Raw genomic sequence first — 15,336 nt, forward strand, 5'->3', positions numbered from 1 at the left:
GCCGGATGCGAAGAGCAGGTAAAAGAAAGGAGTCGGTGGCACAGCCGCTAACAAGAAAGCCGCGACCGCGTCTCGTCACTGGTGCGCAGCCTTGCCGCAACCCTGCTTGCTTGCCTCAGATGCGCTCTCGCTCGCGCTGCACGCCTCCGCCATTTTGATCGCCGCGCCTTTTCGTTTTTTTTTTGCTCCCTTCGATTAAGTCTAAAGGTGATGCCGGGTTTATGGTCTCTATCGTGTTCTTTGCGCGCGAATGCATTACATGGGAGTAATGCCCGGAGGAACATACACACATCACACAGCAAACAAAAGAAAAAGGGTACAGCGGTGACGCGCGGGGGGCAGCTCATTGCGCTTTCGGAAAAGAGGCGGGGCCCCGACCCCGCCGTCGCCACCGTCTCCGGTTGATGACGGACCGGAAGAGGGACAGCTGCCTGAGGCGAAAGGGATGAAACAAGATGGAGTGAAGGCTCTGCGTCCCCACAAGGCGACGCCCCTCGTCACTGCAGCCTCCCACGCCCCCCCCCCCTCCCGCGGCGTGCCATCGTGCAACGAAGCAACTTACGCGCGTATCTCTCGTCGTCGGATGCTACAAACACACTGAACTCCAACTCCACTGCAACTCAAGGACATCCTCTTCCTCTTGCGGTGCATGGACGGCGGTACACCCGACCGTCCCCTTCTCTTACCTCATCCTCCTCTCGCCTCTTTCTTCTTTTCCTGCAGCTACCTGGCGCTACTTTTTTTTTGCGCGAGCAGCGAGAGCGCACGCACGCGCACGGGCATCAGCAGATACAGCCGCTTCTGCATCCTCGTCACTGTCGTGTCGTCTAAACGCTTCTTGATGTGCGCCGGAATTTCGTTCCTCTTACCTTTCTCTCACCCCGTGCGGAGATGCCAGCGTAGACAAGACGCGACGCCTGCAAGCAGATATATATATTTTTTATCAACACAAGTCTGGCTGCTTTGTATACCTCTTCGCTTGAAGTCTCCTCCAGCTCACAGTGGCCCTTCACCCTCCCCCCCCCCCACACACACTGCTCCCTCTCTCTCGTTCGACGGCGTCGACTCGCTGGTGATCGTTCTTTCGTGCGTTTTTCTTTTAGCGCCTCTTCCCCCCTCCTCGCCCTCCTCTCCTCGCCTTTCGCGTTGTTTTTTCTGTTGTCTGCTCGCCGTTTTTATCCTCGTCACTTTTCCCCTTCAATGTTACATTGTCTTCCCTCCTCCTCCGTGTTTGCATCGTCTGTCCAGCACCGCTGCGGCTGGGAAAGGGTATACACCCCCTCCCACCATCACCACCACCGCCATCCCACCCCGAAGCACGCAGACGTGAGGCAAGCGAACAGTATATATATATCAATAATAATAAACGGTGCCACTTCCAGCATACGAAACCCGTGGCGCATTTGGCTAGAGGCGTCTCCTTTGGCCTTTGCTGCTACCGTCCCACGTGCGTGTCGAATACCACGCCCATCGCTACTGGTTTCTTTTTTTATATATGTGCGCGCGTGTGTGTGTATGTGTGTGTGTGTGTGTGGGTGTGTGTATGTACTCTTCCCTCTGACGGTGCTCAGACGCGGACTTGTTTTTTTTCTTGCATATCCTTTGCTCGGCTGGCTATCCTACGAGGCCGGGTCTTTTATCTGCTCCACCGCCTCACGCGGGTGCATGGGGTCGTCGTCGTCGTCTTGATTTTTTTTCGTTGTTGTAACCGACCTCGCTTGCTCTAGCTGGTTCTCTCCTGGGTTGGGAAAGGGAAAGGCACGCCCACCGCTCACACTTTCCTCTCTCGCTTTGTGCTCCAGTCAAGACTGGTTGACAGAGAGAACGGCATCATAAAAAGGCGGCACCGAAGGGGATAGAGCACAAGGCGCACGAGCTCACTACATGTTACACACAGGGAAGTAGTCGCTCACTCTGCCCTCGTGAAGTAGGGCATTGCGTCGGGGGATCGGTACGCCAGCGAAGACGTCTCTATCGACGGTGGGCTCGGGACCTCCAAGCACCCGCTCACCGGCACCCGCCATGGCGTCCTTTGGGGACACCCCCTTTTTTCGATGCACCAGCCGCGAACAACATGGCGCTTGGGCAGACCACAAATCAGTCCTTCATGCCGTGTGTAGAGAACGACCTGGATCTGCCCGAGGACCGTCCAGCCACAGGCTCGCCGTCTGAGGAGAGTCTTGACATGCAGAGGGAGCCCTACCATCGCCGCTGTCTCTCCACGCTTGGCGACGCGGCCCAATCCTCTCGCGTGTGCAGCCTCGGGACCGCCGACTAAGTCGTAACGACCAATGCGGAGATGCCTCGCTCACACAGCGGGCCCCGAAGCAGTGGCGTGACAGTCCTGCAACCGTCGCTCCCGGCACGTCTCGTTCAGGTGGAGCATGCCATCCCGTCTGCAGAATCCATGATGGTCTTGTCTGTCAAGAGTCGCCCGTTTTACGACACGGAGCGCGACTCACGGGAATCGCTGGCAGCCAGCTTGGGTGCCACCCACCATTATGGTGGAGTAGAACTCTCCATGGATGGTGTGACGCTGCGCAGACCAAAGCCGTTGTGGCTGCGGCGCCGCATGGTGGCACGACTCGACAGCTGCAGTCTGCGCATCCCCCCCCCCCAGACTCGGTGCACTGCATCACGTCCCTCAGTTCCACGTACGGGCGCCGCGCTGGCGGTGTTGGCAGGTGTTCACGCTGTCGCACACGCCGAAGGGGCGGCGCTGGCGAGCGCGTACCCCACTACGGCGCTCCGCTACCGCCGCCAAGTTGGGTATGTAACCTTGCTGGACGGCGTTCTCCTGGAGGCTACTGTGTTTGAAAATCTGCTCTTCGCCACCCAACTCGGGTTCCACGTGGACGCACAGACGGGGCGGGAGCTGATTCGGAAAGCAGCGGCGGTTGCGCTGGTGACGGACTACTTGGACATCCGCGCCTCTCTGCTGAGACCGGCTCGACGATTCCGTGGACCCTCTTCGACGACATCGACAGCCTCGCGCTGCTAAGCACAGACGGCAGGACATTCTACACCGGTGACAAGGATGTGGAGGTCTTCTTGCAGGAGGACCTCGGCATCCTGCGCGTACCCTATGAAGACGTGGTGGACATCATGACCCAGACGGAGGTGGGCACGGCCGCCGTCACGCACGCGTCCTTCTTGCTCTGGAACAGTCGCTACCTGCGCGTACAGTGGCTTCTGCTGGCGTACGCGCTGCGTGGCAACGTGCTGGGCAGGATGGCGCTCGTGCTGTGGGCTGGACTCTTTGTTGTCGTTCTTCTCGTGTGCGCTCTCGTGGCGCTTACAGACGGTGAGGGGGGAGGGCAATATGCAAAGCGTGCGTGGCGCGCTCTTCTTGTTGCTCTCGTGCTCTGTCCAGATCAACTCCATTTTTTGTGAAGGCAGTGCTGCGGAACCGGCGTATGTTTCAGTTACTCAAGAAGAACCTGTACATCTCCGTCACCCCCTACTTCGTGGCCATGATTGTGCGTGTCGCTGCACCGCATCTTGCCTCGCGCTCGCTGGCTCGATCTGCGCCGCTGTCATTTTCCAGAAGGCCGCCGTCGTTTCCCTCAGTATTACGATGCCGCTCACCAGCTTCACACATGCCTGGTTCGGACTCGTGGCGGCGTATTGGTTTTCCGCGCTTCGACTCCCTGCTGGTGCCCCATCACATCTACTAGGGCTACTGTGTCATCATCAGCGGCTTTCTCGTAAACCTCACCTCCATCCCGCGGTTCTTTCAGTTTCTCACCGTTCTTCGCATCGGCTACGGCGGCTTGCTGGGGGCAGAGCTGCGCGGTGGCACCTTCGGCTGCGACTCCGCGTCGTCGGGATCCGAGACGGAGTCTGGCAGCCGCATCAGCAGTCGCGCCAGTGCCGCTCTCACCCCGTCCGCACCGTGCTACACTGGAGAGCAGTACTTGGATTTTATTGGGCTCTCGGACGACAGCTGGGGCATGTCGGTGCTGTCTGCCGATATCACGATTACGCTGGGGCTTACCGTGCGCATCACCTCCGGCGCAACGCTTCTCTCCTCCACATGAGCGCGGAGTGTCCGAAACGTGAAGCCCATCGACATGCAAGATGGGAAGCCACAAGGCCGCCTGTGTGTTGGTGTGTATCGAGATGAACCGACGTGCCCATCTCTTGTTCCTCCTCGCATTGCCAGAGCTGCCGCGGCTTTTTGTTTTTCTCCCTTCGCTGAAGGAGTGGAGGCAGGAGGAGTCTATTGCGCCAACGTGCCACCCATCCACCCACCACCTCTGCTCCAACCTGTGCGTGTGCGCCGTGACATCGTTGCGCTTTTCTTTTTCTGCGTGTTTGTTCTCTGGATCACTTCCCTGTCCTTCGCTACGTCAATGCCTGCATCGACCTGCCTCGCTCAACTGGACTTTGGTATTGCCGGTGTGTGTCGTCCATGGACACTGCTGCATCCACGCCGACGCCCTGGTGTCTCTCCTCCGCCCCCTCCCCGTAGAAGACGTTGTGGGGTTGCTATCATTTCCACATGAGAACTGGAGTCTACGCCTCGCTTTAGCTTGCATCCTGGGCCTCCTCTTGCTCTGCCCCCCAGGCCCTGACGATTACGTGTCACCCTTGTAGCACAGAAGTGGGGACTGCCGCAAGGGCGGTGTTGTCTCGCGCTGCACCCACTCATGGGCCACCCCCTTTTTCCTGTTGCCACACCGATATGGCACGGCTATTCCACCCTCCCTCCCTCCATGCACGCTGTTCCTCATACCCTCTGCTGCACTACAACGCACCCGTACAAAAACGTGTGCGCGTCGACGTGCACCGCTGTCAAACGCGCGGCTTCTCATTTTCTTTTTTTTCGCTCGTTCGCTTCTCACGTGAAGTCTTCCGCAGGCCCCAGCTCTTTTCTTCGTTGTCCCCTCCCGTGTGTTGTGGTGCGCGGCCGCGCTCTACCCCTCTCCCTCTCCCCTTGCCTTCCTGACACAACGCGATTCCGCTAGAAATCGTCGCTCCTCCGTTGTCATCCATCGCTTCGCCCACTCAGCGAGACACTTTATACCCCCACCCCCACCACCACCTTTCCTAAGCACAATGTCCGGCGAGAAGGAGCTGACAGATGCGGAGAAGACCATTGAGCGGTACAAAGTCAAGAAGCTTATTCAGATGCTCGAGTCCGCGCGTGGTATGGGTACTAGCGTGATCAGCGTGTACATGACGCCGAAGGAGCAGATTGCCGGCATGGTGGCGAAGCTCAACAACGAGTACGGCACGGCGTCGAACATCAAGTCTCACACAAACAAGCTGAGCGTGCAGAGCGCCATCACGGCAGCCCTTGGACGCCTCAAGCAGATTCCGCGTGTGCCGGCGAATGGGCTGCTGCTGTACTCCGGCACCGTGATGACGGCCGACAACAAGGAAAAAAAGCTGACGCTTGACATTGAGCCCTTCAAGGCCGTCAGCCGCAGCCTCTACCTGTGCGACAACAAATTCCACACGGAAGAGCTGCGCCGCATGCTCGAGTCGGACGACAAGTTCGGCTTTATTATCATGGACGGTAGCGGCTCCACCTTCGCGACGGTGTGCGGCGATGTCAAGGAGAAACTCGGCTCCTTCACGGTGGAGCTGCCGAAGAAGCACGGTCGTGGTGGTCAGAGTAAGAACCGTTTCGCGCGCATCCGTATGGAGCGGCGGCACAACTACGTGCGCAAGGTGGCCGAGACGGCGGTCAGCTACTTCATCACGAACGACCGCCCGAACGTGCGCGGTCTCGTGCTCGCCGGTTCAGCCGACTTCAAGGAGGTGCTTTTCCAGTCCGACCTCCTCGACCCTCGCCTAAAGGAGGTAGTGGTGAAGATCGTCGATGTGGCGCATCCGGGTGATGTGGGGCTGAACCAGGCCATCGACCTCTCCGCCGACGCCCTGTCGGGCGTCAAGCTGGTGCAGGAGAAGAAGCTGCTGCAAACCTTCTTCGACCAGATCGCGATGGACACGCAGCAGTACTGCTTCGGTGTGAATGACACAATGCGCTGCCTGGAGGCGGGTGCGGTAGAGACGCTCATCTGCTTCGAGGACCTCCAGGTGAACCGCTACGTCATCATCAAGAACAAGGGCGCTGAGGACGAGGCGACCGAAATTCACCTTCTGACCGAGGCAGAGGCGAGCAAGAAGAACATCCACGCCCACGAAGCTGGCAAGACGCAGAACGAGATCGAGTCGGAGAATTTTGTGGACTGGCTTGCCCAGAACTACCAGAAGTTCGGCTGCACCCTGGAGCTCATCAGCGACCGTAGCCAGGAGGGCACGCAGCTCGTGCGCGGCTTCGGCGGCATTGGCGGCATCCTGCGCTACAAGATGGACGTCATGGCGCTCCGAGACCATGAGAAAAAAGAGGAGGATGACGATCGCATCGCCGCGAGCAACGAGGAATTCGACTTCGACGACGACTTCATGTAACCGTCAGTCCTTTGCCTCGCCTACACTCTGAAGAGGGGGTGGGGGACGGGACGCGTCAATGTCTGGATGTGTGTGGGGCGTGGCGGTCGTTGCCACCAAGGAGGGGAAGGGGGAGTGGGTCATGAGCAGCAAGATCGAAGAGCAGGCGCCTGCTTAATCTCCATCTCTGTATGTGACAGTCTGCGGCTGCTTCCCCTCTCTTTCCCTCGCCCGCGCACGGGTCATACTCGACTCACAGCCCTTCCGGCTGCTGTTGTACGTTGGCACGCGCCAAGCGTGCTCGATACCGCGCTGTCGCCTTTCTTTCGGCATCGTGTGTGTGTGTGTGTGTGTGCGTCCACTTTTTCATCATGCCTCCCTCCCCCGCCTGTGTGCAGCAGTGCACACTGGTGGGACTTCCTTGTTGCTGGGGATTGCGTGTGGGGCGGCGGTTCAGCGCGGACGGCGGCATTCCTCCGTGTCTGCCACACGCACACACACACACAACAATGCACTTCATTGTGCCTGTACCCATGTGCCATCATAGGGTGTCAAAACACCGAGGCTAATGCAAGGGGGCGAGGGGGGAGGAGGAGGAAGATGAGGAAGCGCCGGTGATGAAGAGAATGCGGCGATGCCCAGCGCCATACAAACGCGCGCTCGTCGTTCATGATGCGTCTCGTTACCGCCCCCCTCCCCTCTCCCCTCATGCCTTCCGTGTCGCTCAATGTACTCTTCGAGTTTAAGGTGGTGAAGAACACAAGAACGAAAACGAAGGCAAGTAATAAGTCTAACTAACGTGCTGCTGCACCTCAGCGACGAGCAAAGCCACAAACAACCAAGAAAAAAATGGAGATTCGCGCGGGATGCCGAGCACGATAAGCGGCCACAAGGTGAATGATGTGCACACACGCTTGGATGCGTCAGGGAAAGAGTGTGTGAACTCTGTAGAGAGGCGGCGCTGGACGTGCGCGGTTCTGTGTTGGATTACATTTGTATGGATGCGTGCGTGTGTGTGCGTTGTGTGCTCCACCCCGTAATGCAGCTGCGCTTTGCTCTCTCGGATCTCCCCCTCCCTCCCTCCCTCTCTCTCCCTCTACCCCTGCGCTACCTGTGTTCGCCGCCTCAACTGAGCGAGACTCATCTCGGCAATACCGGCTGGCTACACCGGGCCCAAAACCCGCGCTCCGCGTCCTCTACCTAGCCAAGAAGAAGCGGGTGCCGGTGGTGGCGGATCCGCAGAACATACCGTGAGAGTCGGCCGACACCCACGCCACCAATGGTACCACTCGGGGGTCTCCTGAAGGAGACGTCCCTCGTCACCGTCGGTGCGTCACTCGGCGCCGCTGCAGTGCAGCACGCTCACTTTGTCAAGTAAGGAGCGCGGCGCCACGTGTCGGGGGTGTTTCGAAAGGAGGAGAGCTCCGCTGGCGTCAGCGAAGAGGTTTGATGCAGCCGAGAAAGGCAAAGCTGCTGCTGTGGGTTCCAGGGCTCGACTTTGCGCCGACTACCCTCTGCGGTACGCCGTCGAAGAAGCTTAGGACCGTCGCTCCCTGCGCCGCGTACTTGCACCGGAAGCGTGTGCCTTGCACCGCATTCCTCTTCGTATCAGCACTGTGAGCACCCTTCCCGCCGGTGGAGGCACATGACGTTCGCTTCGATCTGCATGCGCCCACTCACGAACTAGGTACATCCAGGGCCCATCATCGCGCTAGAGGACTTCCTCTTCGACCGCAAGAAAACCTCAACGAACTTCAGCGAGCACATAGCTGCCGCCGAGGTGCTGGCGTCCGAGACTGACATCTTCGCCGGCGATTCCCTTGGCACGTCACACCGTGCGACAGGTGGTTTGATGGAGAGGCAGCTGGCCTTCTACTCGAAGCTGTTGCGCGAGTCAGCACGGCCGCAGGCGGTGCTGATTGGCAGCAGCGACATTGAACGCAAGCCGTGCCTTATCCGGAGTCTCGCGAAGCTCGTGGACCGCATCTTTGTTGCCCGTGCCGTCACCTTCACTTTCATCGTTGCATGTGGCTACCTAGCTGTCAATGGCGACGAGGCGGACGAGAGGAGAAGCGACGCATCAACGTGGCCAGCACCCCGTTGTCCCGCTCCTTTGTGGGGCGGGACTGCTCGGCGTCGTCGCAGCCGTGGTTGCAATATGCGGCCGAGATTCTCCGGATTTTGCCGGAAAGCGGGGTCGATGTAGTGCTGCCAATCGCCCACGTCGGCGTTTGACCCACCCACCCACCCACCCCCCGGCTACAGGTCTGCGTCAAAGGGCACGCACACTCCAGGACGGCCCCACCCCCTCGCAGCACACTTGGGTGGGGTCGCAGACGGTCGGCGTATACGAGTCCATTACGCCGGCGCCGTCGGTGATGCGGGTGCGGGTCGCGCTCCCCGAGACCGTAACGTACCAGCGCTTCCAGAGCTTTTCAGAGCCGCTGCGTACGATCCCGTCAAGCAAGGCCGTGTGCCGCGAGTCGAGCAAGCTGTGCGAGGAGACAGGATGAGCTAGTAGAGTCGCCCCTGTCCTGTTTGTGTATGTGCGCTCAGTACTCTCTCACGTTGTCTAGCCCTGGTCAACGTAGGTTCCCGCAAGACACTTGCCGTTGTCTGTCCGCCATGCACGAACGGAGCGCCAACAAGTTTTTGTTTTTCCCCCAGCATGCGGGCGTACTGTTCATCGGCAGCGCTGCGCTGTGTGCGTGCGTGCGTGCGTGCGTGTCATGAGCTTCCATCTTCCACCTGCATGATCGGATGGTGTTTCATGGTGATTGGGCCAGGTTGAGAAGAGAGGCGGTAACTGCCGAGAGACGCGATACGCGGCGGCAAATGTGGCGTTTGCGTCTTTCCGGAGAGGGACATCGCCGCGGCGAACCGCGCTGTCCGCGCACGCGGCTTCGTTGCCCAGTGGCCCCTTCTCTCTCCCTGTCCTTTCCTCTGTGCCTCACGGCGTGTCTGCTGTTGCTTCCCCCACCATAACCCTCGCTCGTTACTCGTATGTTTGTTGTTTCTCCTCCCCCCGACTGCACACCGCCACAACGACCTCAAAAGAGAGTTCCAGACAACACAGGAGGCGTACGAGAGCGGCTCTTCCCGAGTGCCGTTCCAATAGGCCGTTGCGTCGTGGCAAGCCCCATGTCCATGGAGACACAAAGAGCGCGCCCACACACACGTGTCCCTCCTCCCTCCTCGCATGCGCCTCCGTCTTCCTGTGCTCTTCCACATCCACCCCGCATGTGCAGCTGCGGCCCTCTTCTCCTTTTGTGTGTCACTGCTCCTCCTCAACATGGCAGCAACAACAACAAAGGACAGACATCAAATCCCCTGCCCTCTCCCTCCTCTTTCCCCCACACTTCGCCGTTTGCTTGCCTGAGCACTCGGCCTGTCCAGTGTTACTCCGTCGTCTTGGCGTTTTCCCCTTCCACCCCGTCCCCCGTGAGTTTTCCTTTTTGTGCGCATGTGCGTTAGATAACCGCTGAAGTCAGTACACAGCTGCTCTCACCCCCATCCCTGTTTTTTCTTCCTGCTACACCATAAGCTCTGACCTGCACGCCGTCACTGCGGCGCCTCCACACCCCATTCTCATCGACATTCTCCCTGTGATACCGCCCCCCCCCCTCCCGTTCTCTGTCTTTGCCTATTGCCTCTCTCCACCCACCACCAAACAGCAACAATGCCGCTCTGCGCCAGCATCCCCGCGACGGTCGACACCGACACGAACACCCGCGCCCTCTACCTGGATGATTTGGACAAGTGCATGAAGAACTTTAACAGCTCCCTCGCGTCCACCATGAACGCGTACCAAAACCTCCTCACCGCGTTTGACCAGGTGGCGCAGGTGTACGGCAACGTCGCCCAGGAGTGCGGGGATGAGGTGCGCAAGTCGGTGGGCGAATTCCGAGATGGGATCCGCGATCTCAAGGACAAGGGCGGCTTCGAGACATTCAACCACGAGATTCACGTGGGCACGATCGCCGTAATGGAGCCGGTGAAATTGGACCTGAAGAAGGCGCTCAAGTCGCTCAAGTGCCTGAGGCTGAAGCAGAAGGAGTACGACACCGTTCGCTACGAGCTGGAGCAGACGGAGAAGTCGTACGCAAAGCAGAGCAAGCCCTTGGCAGCGAGCAGCAGCTACAAGAAGACACTCGCGAAGCGAGATAAGGCGAAGGCGTCGTACGATGCGAGCCGCCAGGCCTTTGGCGAAGAGGTGAACACACTGCAGGCTACAACCAAGTCCGTTCTGCTTCAGTCCCTCAACAATTACCTCCACTGCACGGCCGCTTTTTGTGGACAATTGGAGGCAACCATGGACGGCTACCGCACCGACGTGGACCACAGCGGCAGCACCACGTTCACCAACGACCAAATGGACAAGCTGAAGGAGAAAGCCGAAGCCGAGTCGATGGCGCGGCGCTCGCAGCGCAGGAACGAGGCGTCGAACCTGTTCCAGGCCGCAAACGACATCACATCGAACAACAGCCACCGCAACTTGCCTTCGGTTGATGATGGCCTCTACCCAAAGAGGGACTCGCTGGTGGACAATGACAGCGCCAACCGCTACCCCAACGCTGAGCATGCGCCGGCGATGCAGAACGACGGTGACGACAACCTTACGCTGAGGGATTCGTATGACAACGAGGCGCCCGGCGATGCCGATGCCATCAACCCGCTCGTTAACGCCAACGACGACGAGTGAGGGACGAGACGACAAATGTGTGCGACATCTAATGCACAACTCGGCGCCTCTTCTGCGGCCCCCCTCCCCCTCTTCCCCCTCTCCCTGCTTACCTTCTCTCGTAGATTGCTTGCTTGTCCGTCCGCGGTCTCCTACACAGGTCTTTGCACATACGGGCAAACGCCTCCGGGACCTGCGGTGCAGGTTGAGTGCGTGCATTGTGTACGCATGCGTGCGTGCATGCGTTTCCTTCCACGGGCAGCGCACTGCCGTCCTCCTGGAAAGTGCTCGCATGTGCATGTAAGAGCATCCGTATGGTTTATTCAGGCCCGCTTGTGTTGTCACGTGTACCTCTACCTTTCCCCCGCCACCCCGCCGCCAGATGAGCTCGCGTCCTTCCGCCTTTTTCCTTCGCGTTTGTCGTCCGTCTCTCTGTCACCGGCGATTCTTTCTTCTCGCTGAGTGAACGCGTCACGAGGGTTCACCATTGTTTGTTTCCGTAGTGGAGTGGGGGGGATGGAAAGTTGTGTTTATTACCGGGGAGGTTGTAAGGAGGGCACCAAAGTGTCTTGGCGCGGGAGACCGCCAGACCGTGAGAGCGCGCGCCCTTTGTCGCCGCGTGTCCTCCCCCACCCGACCTCACCCCCCCCCACTTTTTTTTCCTGGTCCCTTATCATTTTTTGTTGTTGTTTTCTTTTTCCTCGAGTGAGAACGGCCTCTCACATTGTTTTTTTTTTGTTTTCTGTTGTCGCCTGGCATGTGTGTATGCTAGCCCACCTCCCCGGCATGCTTGAAGGCGCGCACAAGAAGAAACAACAAAGAAATGAAATCAAGGAGCGAGAGCATCTAGCTGCCACTGCCGCTGTTGTTGTTTTGTGTGTGTGTGTGTGTGTGTGTGAATTTCATCTGGCGGTATTGCTGCTGCGACGGTCATGATCCACTGCACCACGAGCAGCGCGTGGGAGACCGACATCATCGCGGATACTGGCGCATGTCAACGCGCACGCTTCTCTTCCCACCACACACACACACACACACACACTACAGTGAAGTACCCATCGTTCTTTTTATCGTGTCATTTCCGTCATTCATTCTGATTATGCGTGTCGCCGTGAGAGATGGGCGGCCGACGACGACAAGCATTGGCGTTCAAGTGCAACCCGGGCAAGCGAGAAGAGAACGCTACTAGAGAAGCGTGCACGCCTGACCCTTGTCACCTCCATGCGATAAGCTGTCACGCTCCGCGCTATCATGTATTTACCAATGTCGTTGTTTTTTTTTCCTGTTCTCGCCTCCGTTTGTTTGTTTGTTTTTTCTTTTTTGGACATAACCCCTCCCCGGCACCACCGCCGCCACCACCACTCCCTGGTCTTTGTGTTCTACTTACGTATATGCATACAGACGCAGAACCGTTGTCTTGCACAGTGATACGCGCCTAGGCCATCCGCGGGTGTGGGTGTGGATGTATCGCATGCCGCAGAAGCACTCCGCGCGCGACTCTACTTCGGCATTAATGTGCCGAGAAGCTAGTGCATGGGAAGCCATGATGATTTCGGTTGTGGGCACCAAAGTCCCACAGAAACAACAGCATCAGGTCGTGCCAGTTACCCAGTCGGCTGTGCTGTGCTTGCCGCCTCTTCCCCTCTTGTGCACGTTACACACACACACACACACACACACTCGTGCGCATCTATGTAACCTGAACCATCGACACCACTCTCCTTCTCCTGCGCCTCCTCCTCTCCCCCTTTTCGCCATCCGTACAGGAAGCGGCCTGCAGCTCACTTTCTCAGCCGTCGCCCTGCCCGTCTTCCGTTTTTTTCACAGCACCTCCGCCCCGCATCGGCAGACATCGCCAGTGCTCGCCAACGATCTCGCGAATGGGGTCGGGTGCGAAGGGAGAAGAGACGCGCTACCATCGATGAGTGTGGGCGCTACTCGGCGGCGGTCTGGCCTCGTGTCGACAGCCATGTGATGCTCCATAGAAAACGGAGGGAATAATCCGTGACTTGTCGCGGGGAGGCACCGCTGCCTTCTCCCCCTCCCCCTCCCCCTCCTCGACGAAGACGGACGCGTCATCTTACCTGGTCAAACGGGCGGAGCTCACGTTACATTCGCGGATGGACGCAAAAGCCGAAGTCTCTTGGCCCGGCAGAACCGCAAGGAATGGAGAGGCCTGAGGCAACGGCGATGAGCCGCGGCGCTCTCTCCTCTCGTATCGCTGATCGCAGTGTGACCCCGTGACGCTGAAGACACGAAGGCCGGGTGCGCTGAAACTGTCGAATCGGTCGCCATACGGGCCGCAGGGGGCTGCATTTATTTCTCCGCCCACCAGGCCAAAGCGAAGAGGCTGTTGCAAGGCCGCGGTTGCGCTGGGGCAGTGCACGATGCCAGCGGCGAGAACACCACCGCGCTCGACGGAACCAGCACAGACGCACGCCCCCACCAAACCGCCCATTGTGTCAATGGGCGGCGGCGGAAAACATGCGGACCAGAAGCCCGGGGAGACGACGCAAGCCCGACGACGACCGCGCGAGACGAAGCCGGACGAGACCCCGTGCCACGAAGAAGCCCCAAACGTCTACGCCAGTTTCCCAATCGGGAAAGGGATTGGAGGAGCTCGAAGGCAGTAGCTCCACCGCGGGCAAGACTCCGAACCTGGGGATGGGCCGGGTTGCACAGCACTACTTTGCGACCCCCGCCATGCTGAGACGGAGCACTCTCCCCATCCTAGCCGTATCGATGGCCGAAGCAGTCGAACAGCGGGCGGGGCCCATCACGCCTGCTTTGCTTCCAACTGTTTCTACGCGGGCCCCGGCTCTCGGGCATCTGAGACGGATTTCGCCGTGGGAGGGCGCCGCCGCGCGTGTGAGACTCGGCGCCGCCAGACTCGCCCCATGGAAGCCGAGCCCGAGCGAAAAAAAAGCACGATCCAACACATATGGGCGTGCGCACCAGGCAACAGAGAGGGGCAGCGACCACCACTGGCTCATTCATGGTTGCCGCCTTCGCAGCCAGGCATTGAACGTCGACAGAAGGCCACCACACACAGCAGTGCCAACGAGAGACCTCGCGGACACCTGACCCAGGGAAGCGAAAGCCTGACCCGCCCAGCAGGTTTGGTGCCGCCAAGAGAGGGGCGACGCCGAAAGCAAAGATGCCCACCACCCCGGCGCTGACGAAGGTGATGCACGGCGGAGGAAACCTCGACGAGCGCCCGGCGGGCTCACCCACACACACGTGTCGATGCGCACACTCATCGCAGCGGAAGAAGGGGTGGGTGCTGATATTGGTGGCGGCGGCGCGCGTCATCCTGCAACGCATCAGGGTTGCCAATCTTTCGGCGTTACCAGGCAAGGAGGCACGGCTGATGAAAACGGGCGACGAGCTCCTTCGCCTTGGCCTGGGGATGGGGCGGACATTCCTTGGCAAGCGCTGCTGGCGGGGCGCGGCGCAGCGCTTGGTGTCCAACGCCAAGACAGGGAAGTCGCCTTTGGCGGCGGAAGCGCGCGGCGTTTGCCTGGCACGCTTTTCTGCCCCGGCGTTTTCTCGGCGTTGGCGGCCTCTTCGCGCGGCGAGGCCAGACACGGCCCCGCCTCCTCACAACCCGCGAGCACGCGGCGGCCCGCCCCGTTTCGCGGGGGGAGCAGGGGCTCCCCCTGGCCCCAAGCCGAGGGGCGCCCTCCCCCCAGGGCGAAAGGAACGGCGGCGGCCGGCCTGCGGAGGGGGCCAACACCACGCCGCCGCGCCCCGCGCGAAAACCCCACGAACGCGCCCCGCACGCCGCGCCAGGTCGAGGTACGGACCTGCTGGCGGTAGCGATTCCGTGCGCCATCGCGTCGCCGGCTCACCAGTGAGTTGCTCTCCACGTACGGACACACGTGTGCCCTTAGTCAACCTACTTGGCGCTCGACGGATGTGGTCCGGGGCGTCACCGCCTCCGAGTCCAGTCTCGCGATCGTCTCTGGGCAACCTCGCGGAGCGTTGGCAGCTGGCAGGTGCAGCAGTAGTCAACGAACCAGACAGCGTCCTCAGCGCGCAGGTCGCGGCTGGGGACGAGGTAGTAGCCCGGATAACTCTGCGCTAGGGGTCCGCGTTGCAGCCTTATCCGCTGCCCCGGCACGGCTCTCGTCGCCGTTATCGCTAGCAGACCCACTCGTCGACTGTGACCACTGCGCTGATGAAAAGCGAAGGCCGCAGTCGAACCCGCTTCCCCGGATCTGCCCTAGTGGCATCAATGCAGGCGCTCTGGG

General features: G+C 59.9%; 2 protein-coding genes and 3 pseudogenes across 2 annotated transcripts, besides 3 other annotated features; 4 read left to right on the top strand and 1 right to left on the bottom strand.

Annotated features, from left to right (window-relative positions):
• Positions 1–1,951: 1,951 nt before the first annotated feature.
• Positions 1,952–4,201, top strand: LMXM_27_1700 (annotated as a pseudogene).
• Positions 1,952–4,201: a sequence feature.
• An 860-nt stretch (positions 4,202–5,061) lies between these two features.
• LMXM_27_1710 (putative eukaryotic translation release factor) lies at positions 5,062–6,423 on the top strand (the record flags this gene model as incomplete). The annotated part of the gene is made up of 1 exon (XM_003876696.1): positions 5,062–6,423. One exon carries the CDS (start codon positions 5,062–5,064, stop codon positions 6,421–6,423), a length of 1,362 nt encoding a protein of 453 aa, XP_003876745.1.
• A 1,831-nt stretch (positions 6,424–8,254) lies between these two features.
• Positions 8,255–9,193, top strand: LMXM_27_1720 (annotated as a pseudogene).
• Positions 8,255–9,193: a sequence feature.
• An 888-nt stretch (positions 9,194–10,081) lies between these two features.
• LMXM_27_1730 (conserved hypothetical protein) lies at positions 10,082–11,104 on the top strand (the record flags this gene model as incomplete). Its single annotated transcript, XM_003876697.1, has 1 exon — positions 10,082–11,104. One exon carries the CDS (start codon positions 10,082–10,084, stop codon positions 11,102–11,104), a length of 1,023 nt encoding a protein of 340 aa, XP_003876746.1.
• A 2,709-nt stretch (positions 11,105–13,813) lies between these two features.
• Positions 13,814–14,683, bottom strand: LMXM_27_1740 (annotated as a pseudogene).
• Positions 13,814–14,683: a sequence feature.
• Positions 14,684–15,336: the final 653 nt, after the last annotated feature.

Source organism: Leishmania mexicana, chromosome 27, assembly GCF_000234665.1.
Source record: "Leishmania mexicana MHOM/GT/2001/U1103 complete genome, chromosome 27".
In the NCBI taxonomy this organism is placed as follows: domain Eukaryota; phylum Euglenozoa; class Kinetoplastea; order Trypanosomatida; family Trypanosomatidae; genus Leishmania; species Leishmania mexicana.